The 16413-nt window shown below is 26.6% G+C and overlaps 1 protein-coding gene across 1 annotated transcript; it reads right to left on the reverse strand.

Annotated features, from left to right (window-relative positions):
• Nucleotides 1-1855: 1855 nt before the first annotated feature.
• On the reverse strand, nt 1856-14446 carry LOC135930169 (endoplasmic reticulum aminopeptidase 1-like). Its single transcript, XM_065466951.1, has 9 exons — nt 14430-14446; nt 12540-14061; nt 12262-12490; nt 6804-6999; nt 3875-4117; nt 3709-3817; nt 2339-2505; nt 2039-2296; nt 1856-1988 (listed from the first exon to the last, which is right to left on the reverse strand). Exons 1-9 carry the CDS (start codon nt 14444-14446, stop codon nt 1856-1858), a joined length of 2874 nt encoding a protein of 957 aa, XP_065323023.1.
• Between the last annotated feature and the right edge of the window lie 1967 nt (nt 14447-16413).

Below are 16413 nucleotides of genomic sequence, written 5' to 3' on the forward strand. Positions count from 1 at the left end.
TTTAAAATATTTAGAGTAATAAAATTAAATCAAGTAATAGATAAGTTATTAATTAAATTTTTCAATATATTTAAAAGTTGTTTAATATTTCACATTATATATAAAACTTTTATTAACTAAATACATACATATTTTAGTAATATTATATCATAATTTATATCAAATTATAAAAAAATTAGTGAATTTAACTAATAAAATTTACAACAGAGATGGATTATTTCATTAGTTTATTGCACATCATTGAGCTTAACATTTAATATGATATGGTTATTGAATATTTCATGGATGATTAGATTTTTACTATATTTATTTCTTATTGGTTAATATCCATCAATTTATATACAGTACAGGGAATTCAATGTATTCATTTGATAAAATATTTTTACTTAGTTACATCATAATTCCTGAGGTTTAAAATTTAGAATAGCAACCTGATGATATTACCACTCCATTTTTGATAAATATCACTACACATTTCTATTAAAAACGGGATGAATAATTTTTTCTATTTAATATGAATATAGAATATTTGGTGAGGATAATACTGAAGGTGAGACACAGAGAGATTATTTAGTAAGGCAGAACTGATACTTTCTGATCGTCGCTCTAGACTTGGAGATGATAATATTGAAATGATTTTATTATTAAAATTCAACAAATTACCATAAATATTTAAAATTTATTACATAAATTTTTTTATAATCAAAATTAACTATATTTTAATATTTATAAATGTTGATTTTTATATATTATTTACTATACAATTAAATTATATGCAAAATAAAAAAATAATTGTTTTTAAATTTTTTTTATAAAAAGTAGCCTAAAAGTAGCTAAATCTACTTTTTAAAAATAGTAGCAAATAGCGAGCTACTTTTTTTAAACAATTAGCGTAGCGGTAGTGCGCTAATTTTTTTGACACATAGCTATATCGGTAGCGCGCTACTTTTAAAAGTAGCGATTAACAACTCTGAATTTTTTTTATTAAAAAAATATCAAATAAAAGAAATCTATTTTTCATTTCATAATATAATAATATAAATAAAAAATATATATCAGTTGATTAATAAAATATTAACATTAACATTAAATATAAATAAAATAAATTATTTTAATAAAAATAAAAAAATAATAATAGGCCGCGTTATATTTCGCGAAATAGTTTTCGCTATATTGTCTTCGCGATTTATGTTTCGCGATATTGACTTCGCTATAAAACGCGATTATTGATTCGCGATAAAAATTTTGCTCTAATGTATTCGCATTAAAGGTTTCGCTATAAAAAATTCGCGATATTTGTTTCGCTATATTGTTTTCGCGGAAAAGTATTCGCTAATGTGGATTCGCGATAATATCGCTATAAAATTCATTCGCGATAAACGACATTCGCGATAAAAGTTTAGCGATAAAAGTGTTTCGCGATAAAAGCTCCGCTGAATTGACATGGAACCATAAATTTAATATTTTTGGTAATAAAAAAATATTCTATAAAAATAAGTATTAGCGCCTTGTTTCTTGCAAGAATTTTAAAGATTGCTATTAGATTGAATAAATATGATATTTATTGGAGATTATATATATAATTGATTGAATAAATTTTTATGAATTCTTAAATATAATATAATTTTTCTGGACTAAGCCGTTTTTTACGATTCTGGCTCGAGTTCAGAGAGAAAAAACTTGACTATTTAACAACACTACGAGGATACTGCAAATTCTTAAAGAATTTAATAAATAATTATACAGTGAAAATTGAAATTTTTGAATATAAGAAAGGATTTGATACTAAATTTATTTTGATATAATAAATATAAAGATATTTTGTAAAAATTATATTCATAAATTTATAATAAGTTTATATATTCATTATATTCGTATTATTATTTTGATTTGTCAACCAGTCGTTTATTAACTTTTTGTTACTCTTCTTCCAATTCGTGTTAACATCAAGAGACTCTATTATTTGCTTGAATCCTAACGAAATTTCCCTTTTATTATTATAAACATTCATCTTAAAACAATTTATACAATAAAATACCATTTGATATGTTCCCTGTAAAATTTAAGGAAATCTTTGATCTCTTCCTTTTTGGAGATATGTTTTAGGATTGGTTTCAATAAAGTTTCTTTTTCTTCCTGCGTATCCCCGACCAAATGTATCAATGATTCCCAGTGTATTTTTATAAAATCCCATACTAATGGCAATCCTATATCATGGCCGTTGGATATTTTAGATATTACAGTTCTTATATCCTGCGTTTTTATTTTCGTTTGATCCAACATATACGTCAAGAGCCTATAAAAATTTCAAATGCATTCAATTCATTTTGTATACTACCTGTTAATTAAAATTGGATTCTGGGTAGATGTTAAAGAAAATAGAAGTTGTTCTTTCAAAGAATGAATCTGAGTATTCGTATAGCGTACCCATATATCGTTCCAATCCTTTTCAGTACCATATTTAATGGCGGATAATAATATCGGCGTTAGGAGGTTAGGATTAGGCTATAAAATATTTTTTAGAATAATAATTAGATATATAATAGTGTTTTTTATTTTAAAAAAAGGATTTATATTGGCTAGCTATTAAAAAAGATAAAAATTATTACGATTATTATAGTAAAAGAAAAATTTGATTTATTTCTATGCAGCTACAAATTGCTAAATATACAATCAGATAAATTAACTTCATAATATATTTTATTTAAACCTGATTCCTTACTTGTCGAATTAATTTAACAAATTATGAATGATCAAATCATATATTTATCCCTAGTTATGTGACTAGTTACATTTTTTGCGAAAAAAAATTTACATTATTTTTGGAATGTAATGATAAAGTAATTAGTTACTATTTTTTAAAATATATTAAATAATATAATATTTTATTCCTTAACTTTATATGATGATCTTACAAATTTAAAATTACTGTTTATTAAATATAATGACTTACATCAAGCGCTCTTATAGTATGTATAGGGAAGCAAATTTAAACCCTTTTTATAAGAAATAAATATTAAAATTTTGTTAATTTATAGATTTTTGTGCAAAATAAATAGTATATTTTGATATTTTTTTTTTCAATGCAAATAAATATCATATTTTGGTATATTATTTATTTATTTAAATCCTTTAATTAAAACTTATAAATAACCAAATTATTTTTTATAACAAAAAAAACAATTTTAAAATTGGTAAGTTATTTAAATAATTTATAAAGTAACTTGCAATGTAAAATGTCACTTATGAATTGAAACCTTAAATAAATACTTGAAAAATGATGTAACAATATTAAGTACAACACTATTTATTTATAAATTAATTTAAAACTAACAATAAATCGTTTGGAATTTCTAAACGAGTTAATATTTTATATAAAGGCTAGGACTTAATTAGAGCGCTTGAGCGCTATAGGGTTTCAATGTATTTCTACTAATTTTTAAAATCATTGTTTAAATTAACATGGAATCGATCACATGGATCGCTCAAACACGCAAAATCTCCAATTAATACTCTGCTATAACCGCTGTATGTTTAATTTATAGTTAAACAATGGCATCATAGTATAATTTGACATTATGTATTTTGTAAATGACGCGATGTCGTGCTATTTTTGCGGTTGCTATAAACGACATCTCATGCCATAGCTTAAATACGTAAACGTTATATATTAATAACTTATTTATTTCGAATATAATTATATTTAACCATATAATCATTTGTATTAATGAATCTCTTGAATATTGAATAAGCAGTTTTTATTGTCTCGTTTTGCCCCAATATAAGAGCAACAGTGAAAACCTTGCTTTGTAATATTCTATATATTATTTTTAAAAAATAAGTTTATTATTATATTGCAACGTAGAAAGATTACTTTTCTAAATGGCTTAGGTCGTTATGATCCCAATTAAGAAACTTCGGCCATCTTAGAATAGCATTTAGGAATCTTATTAGTAAAGGATTCCACGAAGTCCCATTGTTAATACCTATACTATGCCGAAAAGACATCAATATATCAAGTAAAAACATATTAATTAAAGGATCATCTTCTTTAATTTCTCCATCTATGGCATACATAAAAAAACTCAAGGTAAAGTCACCTTTTAGATGACCATATCTAAAAATATTTTTGATTTATATATAAGTAAACAAATAATTAATTATCTTTTTTATTTTAATTTATTTTACTTAATATTTCTAAATTTTAATGATGAATCACTACACGTTACATAATATTTGAAAAATATTACATTTTTGACTTATAAAATGTCAGGTGTAACTTATATTAGGGGCAAAATATCCGAGGGAATATCTCCATATTTAAAACGTCCAGAGGACAAAAAAATCCTATTATTATTTATTTTTTATATTGAGATATGAGAAATTATGGTTCGCAAGTAAATCAAATTTTTTACAGGTATCGACCTGAAATGAATATCGGTTCAGTTCAGATTTGGGCTCATATCTGTTCACTGTTCAAGTTTGACTTGTAAAGAGGAATAATATCGGTTTGGTTTGAACTAAAACCTGTATGAACACAATTATATATTAACTTACATTCGAATTCTGTATAGAGAGGCACATTTTTTTAAAAAATTAATTGCACAATATAAATGATATCAAATTAACAAATTATAACAAATAAATTTAAGTTATTAATTTCAATATTGAACACTTATAAAAAGTAGTATTGAGCCGTTGATTAAAAAATTATCTACTAGCCAAATTATATATTTACATACAGACAGTATAAATTATACTGTTCAAAAACATCTCTCTACGCTAATTTGACTAGCCGGCACTGACAATATAACATCAGATCATTTATATAATTCGGGATATTAATTTCTCTAATAGTCTAAGATATTTATTTTTTTTAAGCGAATCATTTAGAAAAATTAACTAAATATTCTGATCTTTCTAAAAGATTTTTTATGTTCATGTATGTTCTTTAATTCCGCCTTCGAGAGTTTGTTGCCTTGATAAAATCTTTATATTTTTTGTTTCTTTTAGCATTTGTTGTGATATTTTGTTAACTTTCATAAGTTTAGAGGATGATTTTTTTTAATGTGAGGCTCCAGAGCACCTTTATGGCCTTACATATATCACAATCTGTAACTTAACTTATGTATGTATCATTTATGATGCTATAAGTGAATATTTATTGGATTTAATTTATCCATAGATATTAATAAGCTTTTTAAAATTAAAATATAAAAAAAGTTAGTTATTTAAAAAATGTTCTAAAATAGCAATGTATTAACATTTATAAAAGGTCAATCAATCACAATTGAATAATAAATTTCAGAACAATAATTTTCGCAATATATTAATATAATTACTTTCGCATTATTTTATAAGAATAAAATCATGAGGTTCAAACCGGTTCACATGCATTTTTAGTGGTTTGGATCAGGTTAGGATGGAAAATGATTTAACGGTCTGGTTCGGTTTAGGTTCGATAATAAGCGTTTCAGCTTTTTTATCCATAGTTTCTATTGGAGACTTGAATACCAGCGACCAACATCATATGGCTGTTTATGACCTCTGGAGCAAAACGCTCTTAGCAGCTCATATCCAAATTCTATTAGGCAAAGAGACTAGAATTTACCATGATACAACAACACGTCGAATACCTTCACTCGAAAGCTGTTCAAAGGAAATCTCTATCGCTCTTTCTCCACCTAAACACAACCCCAAGGATATAGAATATCAATAATACGACTCTTTTACCCGACCTGATAATTCCAGCCTCAGCCATATGCCACCTAACGAACAGTTAGAAACAATACCTAATTCTAATAGACTTGTTACTAATCAACGATGATCTTAGAATAGCTATCGGGCTTCGATTAGGCTGTGAAATCGTAAACCCAACATTATGTGTCCTCTGTGAAACTCATATCGATAGCCTGGGCCACCACCCTCTACACTGTCTTCAAAAAGCAGATTACCCAGGCTAAGCCATCAATTAGATCTTAAACAGAATCTTGAGATCCACAAATATTTCTTATATGCTTGAACCCCCTGGCCTCCACCCTGACAATCAAACCAGATCTGTTAGGATGACTCTTGTTACGTGGAACTAAGATAAACCCCTCGCTTAGGAATATACTTGTGTAGGTAGTTTTGCCACATATTTTTCTGTAAAATCAATCATGAGGAGAAAATACAAACAATAAATTTTCTGCCCTAAATAATCTACTTGTTTGTTCCAGTAATTCAAGACACCTGTGGATCTTTGGACCCCAATCCCTAAAATTATTCAAAACAATAGGGCAAAGGTTAATTAAAATCACGATCCAAGAGAGGGCTTTTACGTGGGATAAAAATATATCGGTTGAAATTCGCCACTCTAACTATATATCTATTCATGGGTCATTAATCCCCACTAACTTAGTATTTATTTCTTAATCACCCTAAATAAATTTATTTTAAAATAATTTTTATATGTATATTTTTAATATTTATAATCAAAAATAATATCAAATTGTAATCTTTTTTAATATTGAATTTCAAAATAAAAATTTTTTAAATAAAATAAAACAAAATAATGATAATAATAATAAATTTATTAGAATTATTTATTTTCATCAAACAAGGATATCTTAATCCGGACATATTGACTGCAGATATTTTGCCCAGTCAACGGATTATGACATAAACATAACTCTTACTATTTACCAAAAGATTATTAAAAATAACATGTTACAAGCATTAAGATAATATACCTTAGTCATCATAATACTGAATGTTATATAAGTAATATAAATAAAATCAAGCCACTTTAAAAAGAAATAAACTTTGTCAGCCAGAACACGCTATCAATCAGATCTATTCTATCACTTGGGCTAAATATTAATGGATTAGAATACAATTGCTGTTTTAAATTGTTCCATAATTTTTTACTATAATTTATTCTGTAGTATCCATAATTATTGATATTACCTTTTACCCATTTCAATTTATCAACATTATTCTGTTTCAAAAGTATAATAGCTAATCCAAAAAAAGTATATTATTATATATTTGTTGTAGAAATAAATTTAGCAAGTTTATCAAAATATCTCAATAGAATAAAAATTAAATAGAATAGATATTGTGCTTTTTTAATTATGTTTTTGTTACACCAGAAGAATTTCGGACTTGACAAAATTTTTCGTCAGGTTCGTGTCGCATCCAATTTAAGAAGGTTTTTTTAAAAAAAAAGGATTTCTATCTATGTGAGTCCAAACAAGTTGAATCTAGGTTCGGTGTAAATAAATAGAAATTACAATTAAATTACCCAAATTTAAATAATCGGAAAGAATAAGATAATCAAACTGATATTGTATACTAAAACAAGAGAAAAAAGCTTGCAATAGAGGACTAATTTTATTACATCTAAATATTTACAGGTAAAAAAAAAATAAAAAAAGATAATCAATTGTGAAGAGTTCTATCTTAATGCATTAGGAGTTAAATTTTAAAAAAATTAAATTTGTAAATTTGGACTTAACCGTCCGGCTTTACAAATCTAAATATTTTAGGGTTCAGATTTGATAGTTCGGAAAAAAAGTCATATATCCTTATTAAGAGGTCTAGTTATAAACCACCCTGGTTAATAACGGTATAAGCTCGAGCAAATAAATTAAAAGATTCCGCCATTTTTTATTACCCAATGAATTAAAAATAAAATAAATTTTTAAACTTGGTTTAAGCAAAAAAAAGTATGGATGGTCGGGACACATTAGCTCGCGTTTTGTTCAAACCTCAATAAATTTAATGCTATTAAAATATTCTGGATAGGTGGAACATATTGTAATTCCTCAAAGTGTTTTATAGCCTTTTATAAAATTTAATTTTGAAAAATATTTTTGGTGCGCTCGTCCAATAAATCTAAATTTAAAAAATTCGGTATAACAATATAGAGACTTTTAACAAAAAGGAAATAAAAAAATATAAATCTTAACTAAAGGTCTTTTTCTATCATAATCCAAGCAAATGATTTTGCGATTCTTTTTTTAAATATTTTATTATTGCATAAACTCAAAAGTAACTATAAAATTGAACTAAAATACGATATTAACTTTTCTAGCACCAACCATGACCTCGTTCTTAACAAAAATTTTTTTTCAATTTTCCATAATTTACATTAATATCACTCTTATTTAGAAAATATTATATCTATTCTAACAACTAAAAATGATATATAAAATAATGTTAGGGGGGGGGGGGTGAAAGACATAATTGAGTCCCTAAAAAAAGTAGTAATTATATTTAACTATTTATATATGCATATTTTTGTCTTAAGAAAAGGAATTATTTGACCTCCAATCTTTGGACTCGTATTTTATGAGCCAAAATTTTTTTAAAAAGGAAAGTGTTAGGGGCAAGATGTTTACTGGTGGATGTGGCAATAGGGGTTAAAATAAACTATAAGTTTTGTATTTATTTATCTTTTTTGTTTCGTGAGTAGTGTATTACTATGGATAATTATGAGGAAAGTGACAAAGCAAGTATATCCCAGATGAATTACTAATATTCCAGAAAGTTGTGAGGCATCAAGTTTAAGCCATCATCTGATAAAAGATTAGGAGGTTCTAAGATATTGAGGATTTGAACTTTTTTGAAATGCTAGGAAGTTTATTTAGTGACTAATGGCGCTGTTGATGGTGCTAGGGTTTTTGATACAACTTCACCCATGCCTTAAGATTAACTATTAAGTTGAAAATATTAAGCAACTATGAGGTATTAAGCCGTGGCCGAGTCTATGACCTAAGGTAGCCCTTAATTGTTTATTAGTAAAGAAGTTCCATGAGTTTTTATTAGGCAAGGCTTATGACCACTCAAGTCTACTATTTTGAAAGAAGTGTGGATAAAAGGGAGTAGAATTATGAAATTAAGAGTAAAAAGATATTTTTGTGATTTGTCCTATCATGAAAAACTGTATCTGTTAAAACATTGCTCTGCCACATTGCAAGGGCCTAATCCAGTAGGTTATCATTAAGGAAGATTAAACTGGAAATTAATGAGTTTTAATAGTCGGGAAGAAAGGAAAGATAATAATGACAGAGTATAAAGGGATAGGTCAATGCTACCCATTTTTTCATCCCCAAAAAATTTCTAAATAAAAACTCCAAAGGCTTGATAAATTCTTTATGTAAAAAAATAAGATGCACAAAAAATGTAATACTTTAGGAACATCTAGGCATTTGCGAAGTATATATATGTTTCAGATTTTAATTGAAGTGGGTTGGCATGCCTCTATACCCAACGTGCCTAATATCCCTTTGTAGAATAGTATTACATAACTTTTGTGTAATTAAAAATTGATATACTACTTTTTCCCTTACCCAAAGGTAGAAATAGTATAAGTATTTTGTTTCGAATTTTTTTAATCAATATAAAATTTTAATCAAAAGTATTTTTTAAATAATTGGTAAAATGGAGGTTGTTATACTTATTAATATTTTTCTTCTCAAAATGAACATTATCATAATTGTATTTTTTGGTTTTTAATTAAACTTAAATAGAATCCAATGATAATGATCCCAAATGATAGCCTATAGTTAAGATTTATTTAGATTGATAAAATTATATATGTGTCATATAAAATATACAATATAAAAAGGATTATTGCAAAATTTTTATTAAACAAATCTTACTTAATTTCAGTCAAATCTGATGAGAATTTTAAGTTTACAGTTCAAAACTGTAAGGGTTATTTTGTAGAAGAGGGAGAGATTAATCAAAAGATATTTAATAAGAAAAAATTCAAAAATAAAATTAAAATCCATAAATGAATATTTTTATCAAAAATAATTCTAAAAAAAGTAAGGTGGTTTTATCTTCACACTCCCTCTTTCCAATATAGCACTATTATAAAATTTTTGTTCTAAGATAATTCGATTAAATTGAGCATGTGTTTAATTAATAAAAGTTGAGAGATACAACTTACGCCATCTTGCTAAATTATAAAAATTTTCATAAGAAAGGCAGTGATAAGTTAACCATAACGTTTAAATAGCTTAATAACAATTTTGACAGGTAATTGTGGTTTGCCAAAACCCAAAGGTAAAAAAAAATTTTTATATTTACATTTAAAATAAAAATTAAACACAACGCAGTGCAACTAAAAAGATTTATAAAGTAATTTTAAAAGAAAACTATGCGGTGGTTTTATAATAGACCTGATATGTTTAGCAAGGTTTCACTCCATAAAAATTTGCATTATCAAGTTCTTAATAAGAAATTTAATGCATTTAATATAATTAACAATTTAATTATAGCTTTTTGTTTTTTATACTATATAATATATCCTTCATAATTAGTAAACATTTGATAAAGAAATGTAGAAAAAAATCTGAAACTGTTTCTATTAGTAAAATGGACAATACTAATTTTGAATTAAATATGGTGTTCAAGAGATTGAAGGAACAGATAGAAAATGTCCCGATGTATCGTAAAAGGTATCAAATCAATTGAATAAAGATTCCGTTGCATCGGATAATGAATAAAATAATGGAATTGGAAAGTAATTTTAATGTGATTTTAAAGGAAATCAAGAATGATGAACAAAAGGTGGTTAAAAATGAAATGTAAATATTGATGATCATTCATAATGTTTGGAGAGATATTATCTTAAAAGAGTTTAAATAAATTGAAAGATTAATCAAGTTTATATACCAGGATGCATGTAAATTGAATAATGTGAATAATAATTTATGTAAATCTTAAATATGTGACAAGAATGGTCTTAATGAAAAAAATGATTTTCCAAGGGATAAAAATTGGGTACATTTTAATTTTTAAAGATATACTTTAGATAACATTATATGTAACTAATGTTGTTATTAATGGCATAAATTTTTGTGTTGGTTTTCCTTTAAGAAAGGCGGTACTGGGGAATTCCAATTTTCAGGTATTTCCACGAATAAATTTGAAGTGTTAGAATCAGATAATGATAATTCACGCTTTTGTTTTAAGTGTAAAAAATCTGGACATGTGGCCATGAATTGAGCAGAAATGACAAATAAGGTAAACTGACTATATGGTGTGGTGGGTCATATAAAGGTTGAGAAACCCTGTAAATTATAATAATAAATTTTTTAATGAATATTCTTCTTCTTCTCCGTTTAATGGCCATTTCCAGGTTTACCCAGGTTGGCCAGTTTTCCCTCTGATTAAATCATTGTGGTAGAAAAATCCTGAGAGTATAATAAATAAAGGAAACCATTGTTCAGTGTATGATATTTGTAAAACGAAATGAACTCTCATAAGAGGAGTAATTATAATAGAAATTTTTATTATCATGAAGATTAAATGAAGAATGTTAAATATCATTATAATCTGAATAAAGGGGGTTATAAAAATTTTAAATGAGAAAAATATCCTATGGGTATTGTTAAATAATATATTATTGATGTTAAAAAGCCTCTAAATTACGAGCTAAATTTATGCATGAATTTAGATTCTAATGAAATTAATATTTCAGATAGAATCAACATAAATCAGCTGATTAAAACATATAAAATTTTAATGACTGAAAAATTGAATGAACAATGTCCTTGTCCTCGGGTTAAATTGAGGGTAGATCATATGTTCATTGACATGTTGTTTGATTTGGGTAATTTCTATAATGTATAGGTAATATTTTTATAAATATTAGCCACATGGCATTATTGAAGAAGAAAATATGTGTGAACCTGATCCCATAGAAATGGGGCCAATTCTATGTTTGAGACTATTCTTGTATAGATCCATGCCCTATCCAACTAAACTTCAAACTTACTCGAGCAAAAAGAGCAACTTAAAATTTCCAGATATTCGGAAATTTTAGATTATATCCAAATTCCAATAATATCCACAACCTTATCTTTTTTTGATCAGCTTGCATTATCCTTCTTAAAGGATTTGGGATATCACATCTGTAAGCTTACTGGCCATCCTTGAAAAGTCTTTTTCCTGCGACAACTTTTTAAAATCGACTAAATCAAGAAATTAGCCAGAAAAACATTATATAAGCTTCGAGATTTGACGAATAGATAGCAAATAGCTGTAATCACCTGTTGGCCAAATCTCAATGGTATATTATTTTGAAAAAATCTTGATTTAGTCCTTTTTTAAATAGGCGAAATCAAGGTTTTGACAGCATTCGCTTGACTAAAATTTTAATTATAAGAAATAGTTATGACCACTTATTACCAATAACTAACTAAAAAACGTTTTAATTAAACAATAAAGATTGTCTTTTTTAAAAAAAATTTATATATCAAATACCATCTAGAGAATTAAGCAATATTGTTTGTATTCTGAAAGGTTTGAGATTCGTTACAAATGTAAAGGGAAATTCCCATTGACGTAAATCATCAACAAATGTCTCATTTAAAATTTTGGTTTTATCATGATCATCATAAACATTTATGAAAGGAGTTTGATCAATTTTGATTTTAAGGAGGCTCTCATTTTCCCATTTAATATCTTTTACGGTTACCAAAGGGTATCCTTTCTTATCAAAAATGCATTAATCATTTAACAGTCATATTTTTTTAAAATACCTGATGTAACCATGACGAAATCCGGTTAGGGTTAAAGCTATATAAAACAGTCGAATTAAATCCTTCAAAGCATTTTAGCAAATCAAAGTAATCTGTTACATTATACATGTACTTGTTTAAATAAATTTGTATCCCTATTTTAAATATATCAGGCGATAAAAATAAGTTTTCTAGCATTCTTATTATTAAAGATCCTTTTTCATATTCAACGGCATCAAACGAGTTTTCGATGGAATATAACTCGTTGGATAGATAATCATGATTGCCTAATAATGAATTAACTAATGGGTGGGATGTTTTTAGGGAGTCTAAACTAAAGGCATTGTTCATTTGTTCAATAATAATTTGATCCATCATGCGCCATTCTGGATATAGAAAAGATGTGGCTTTATACTCCATGTAGGATGCAAAACCTTCATTGAGCCATAAATCATCCCACCACCTCATTGTTACTAAATTGCCAAACCATTGATGAGCTAATTCATGTGCTATGACTGTCACGATTTTCTGCTTAACAATTTCAGGGCTATATAAAGGATCGTATAATAAATCACTCATTCTGAAAGTAATTAAACCCCAATTTTCCATTGCTCCCGCGGCAAAGTTTGGTATTGCTATCAAGTCTAACTTTTTCAATGGGTAAGGTACGTTAAAATAATTTTGATAAAATTCAAGAAGGGCCTTAAGAACATTCAAGGCAAATCTAGTTTGTTGAATTTGATGCCTAGGAGCATAGACGGAAATATCTATTTTATTATCAGCTTTATCCGAAGTAAGTCTGATTGTTGTATCCGAAAATGAGACAAAATCACAAATAATAATTACTACTAAATATGTACTCATCAAGGGGGATGCATCATAAAAATCAAATATGTAGTCTTCGACCTTTTCCCTATAAACTAATGGTAGTATTTCTAGATTTACATTCTTCCAAAGTTCGGATTTAATTTTATTAATATTAGATATACTAATCATCGACGGAGGTCTCCCTAAAATAATTTTAAAAATTGATTTAAATTCTGGTTCATCAAAAGATGGGAAACATTGTCTTGCAAAATTTGGCTCAAATTGACTCGATATTATAAAATGTTTTTTATTTACTGGATTAAAATAAGAGCTCTGATATAACCCTTTTAAATTTTCTGAATTTTTACCTTCAAAAAATATAAAAATTATAATATTTTCATCGGCATTAATATAAGTGACTTCAAGTTTTATTATAGCAATTTCGAGTTTAGGGCAAAATTTTACATATTTTATAGGAATAAATATGTTTTGAGAGATTAATTGAAGAGATATATCTTTCCAAGTCAATTTTTTGGAATGAATAATTATAAAGGATGATGTTTTAATTTTAACAGTTGCTTCAATTTTAACGGAGCCAAAAAAAAATTGGGTTCCTATGATTGGAACGATACTGACTTCATATATGGAAGGTACTATGTTTTTTGGCAATCTTCCTGGAAATGACAGCTCACATGTTTGATCATTATCAGGAAGTAATCTTATTTGACCATCACCTCTAATAATTATAGAAAATAATATCAGGGCAATTACATAATAATAGTTCCAAATATATTTCATCTAATTTCATCTCTTGATCAATTTAAGATATTTAAAAATGAAATATAAATAATTAATATGAAACATTAATATAATATTTATTGAAGTTAGTTCTAGAAAAACAACAAATAATTTTGTTTTAGTTTGCTTATTATTCATTCATTATTATCATCTAAATAAAATTTAAATATTTTCCCTTAAAAAATAATTTTACTTTTTAGGTCTACTTATGTTGTACTATCCTATACTAAATGTTATTAATTTATATACAAAAACTTGCTTTATTTTTTTAAATATATTTCTAATATAAATTATCCACTAGCTTACATCGTGCTTTTTTTCATGCTAAATATAGAGAAGATCAATGGGGCATGTCAAACCATTAATTTAATTTTTCACAATATAAGACAGGGGATATTTAAATTTTATCTTAATATACACTGTTTCCCAATTAAATTGATACCTTTCTGTTTGGCAATAAATCTGTTAATTCTAAAAATAATTCACTAAAATTTCATAAATTGATAAAGGAATAAATTATCAATGTTTTTGCAAATTCCATTAATAGGCTTCAAAGTTATGCACATTCAAAGTTGGACAAACAAAATTCGAATTTTCAAAGATGAAAATTTTTTTTATATTTTTTATTAACTTTACAATTCGACAAAAACATGAAAACATTAACATTTAAAATAAATTTGAGTCAAATGTTATTCTTCAAAGTTGATGTTAAAAATTCCCGCTATAATGTTTTTTGGCGAGCTCGCCATTCATTGATTGTACGATTAACAATAAAAATGATACCATTCCTCGACAAGTCTCTATTTGAGATGGTCAATGTCACGTATGCGGGTCCGATAAACACATTCTTGGACGCTCCATATCTTGTAGTCGGCCGGATTGAGATCAAGGCGATTTGGGGAAGGGGAGGGGGATTAGGTGATTTTTTTAATAGTAAGCAAGAAGTGCTCCCCGAATGGGAAAGGAAAGGAAAGGTATGTACCATCAATTTTCCCTTGAATCGATAATGATAGCTCTGTGCAGTCAAGACTTGATAATTTTACTAAAAATTTAGAAAAAGAATGAATAAGAAGCAATCGATTGACTGCAACTTGTTCTCACAAGATCGGCAACACACTTTCATTTGCAGATTTACCGGTGGAGCTACTGTAGACAGCTTTTAATCCGTGAACCACACGAAATATATAAATCACTGCTAAGGATACTTTTGTAGAAGCTGATTGGTGCTTACAGAAATTCTTACTCGTTTTAGTTAGGTATGTCTCTTTTAAAAATATGTCAGCTGCAATTCTTTGTAAATAATCCGATATAATTAAGTTCGTGAAATATTTGTTTATCAGGATATTAGGTCGGTCATCTTGATTTCAACAGAATCATCATTTTTCACATTACGAGCTGTAGGTGGTCTACTATCACCATATCGTTTTTCTGCTAATCCAATGGCATCAATTTTTGCAATCATTCGATTCAAGGCTGCGATAGACCAGTTTCTGTTAGGATTCAAAAACTTTTTAGTTCCACAATGTTTTTCTTATTTGAAAATTTTGACCAAACTAATTTCATATTTACTGAAAACCATTTTGTTTTATTATCATCTGCTTATGTGGAAATGACTAAGCTCCATTTTCCCTCTATGAATTGCTTTTATTTCCTTTGAATTACTTTTCCAATTACTTTAATTTCCTTTGAATTTTCTCTTTTGAATTATTTTATTTCCTTTGAATTGCCTTTATTTCCTGAATTATTTTATTTCCATTGAATTATTTCTTTTGAATTACCTCTCGATACATTACAAAATGTTTATACTTTGCCTCAAAAAATTTAGAAGATATTTAATTCATTTTCTTTTTTATTAAACAAAAAAAATATTTACAATAGATACGTCGGTATTAGATAATTTAAGCTCTAAAATGCGAAAAAATGGGCTACTTATTTAAAAATGGATTACAGATTTAATAATTGCAACTATTATTTGAGACATAAGACTAATTGATTTGCATTTTTAAGATTTAATAATTGCAACTATTATTTGGGACATAGAGTCAATTATTTGACTTGCATTTATAAATAATAAATTCCAAAAGAGAATTCACCAGCTTCCTTTTATTAATTATCTTAATGTTTAAAATAAAGGGTTAAATCAGGACTACCTAAACTCTCTATAATATTAAGCTAGCAATTAATTATTTTGGTCGTTTGTTGGAACATTCACACATCTTTATGCAATGCAAAATAAATCTAGAAATGGTTGTTTAGCTGTGTAAAAATTCCCAAAGCTAAAAATACTTTT

Source organism: Gordionus sp. m RMFG-2023, chromosome 5, assembly GCF_954871325.1.
Source record: "Gordionus sp. m RMFG-2023 chromosome 5, tfGorSpeb1-WG-v2, whole genome shotgun sequence".
NCBI classification, from domain to species: Eukaryota; Metazoa; Nematomorpha; class Gordioida; order Chordodea; family Parachordodidae; genus Gordionus; species Gordionus sp. m RMFG-2023.

Excerpts from the sequence above, each read along its gene's own strand:
- LOC135930169 (XM_065466951.1), bottom strand. Across the intron at positions 7,000-12,261 it reads ATTGCTTAATTCTCTAGATG|CTATTATACTTTTGAAACAG; the intron begins GTATTTGATATA and ends TTTTTGGATTAG. Across the intron at positions 2,297-2,338 it reads AATCCAATTTTAATTAACAG|GCTCTTGACGTATATGTTGG; the intron begins GTAGTATACAAA and ends AAATTTTTATAG.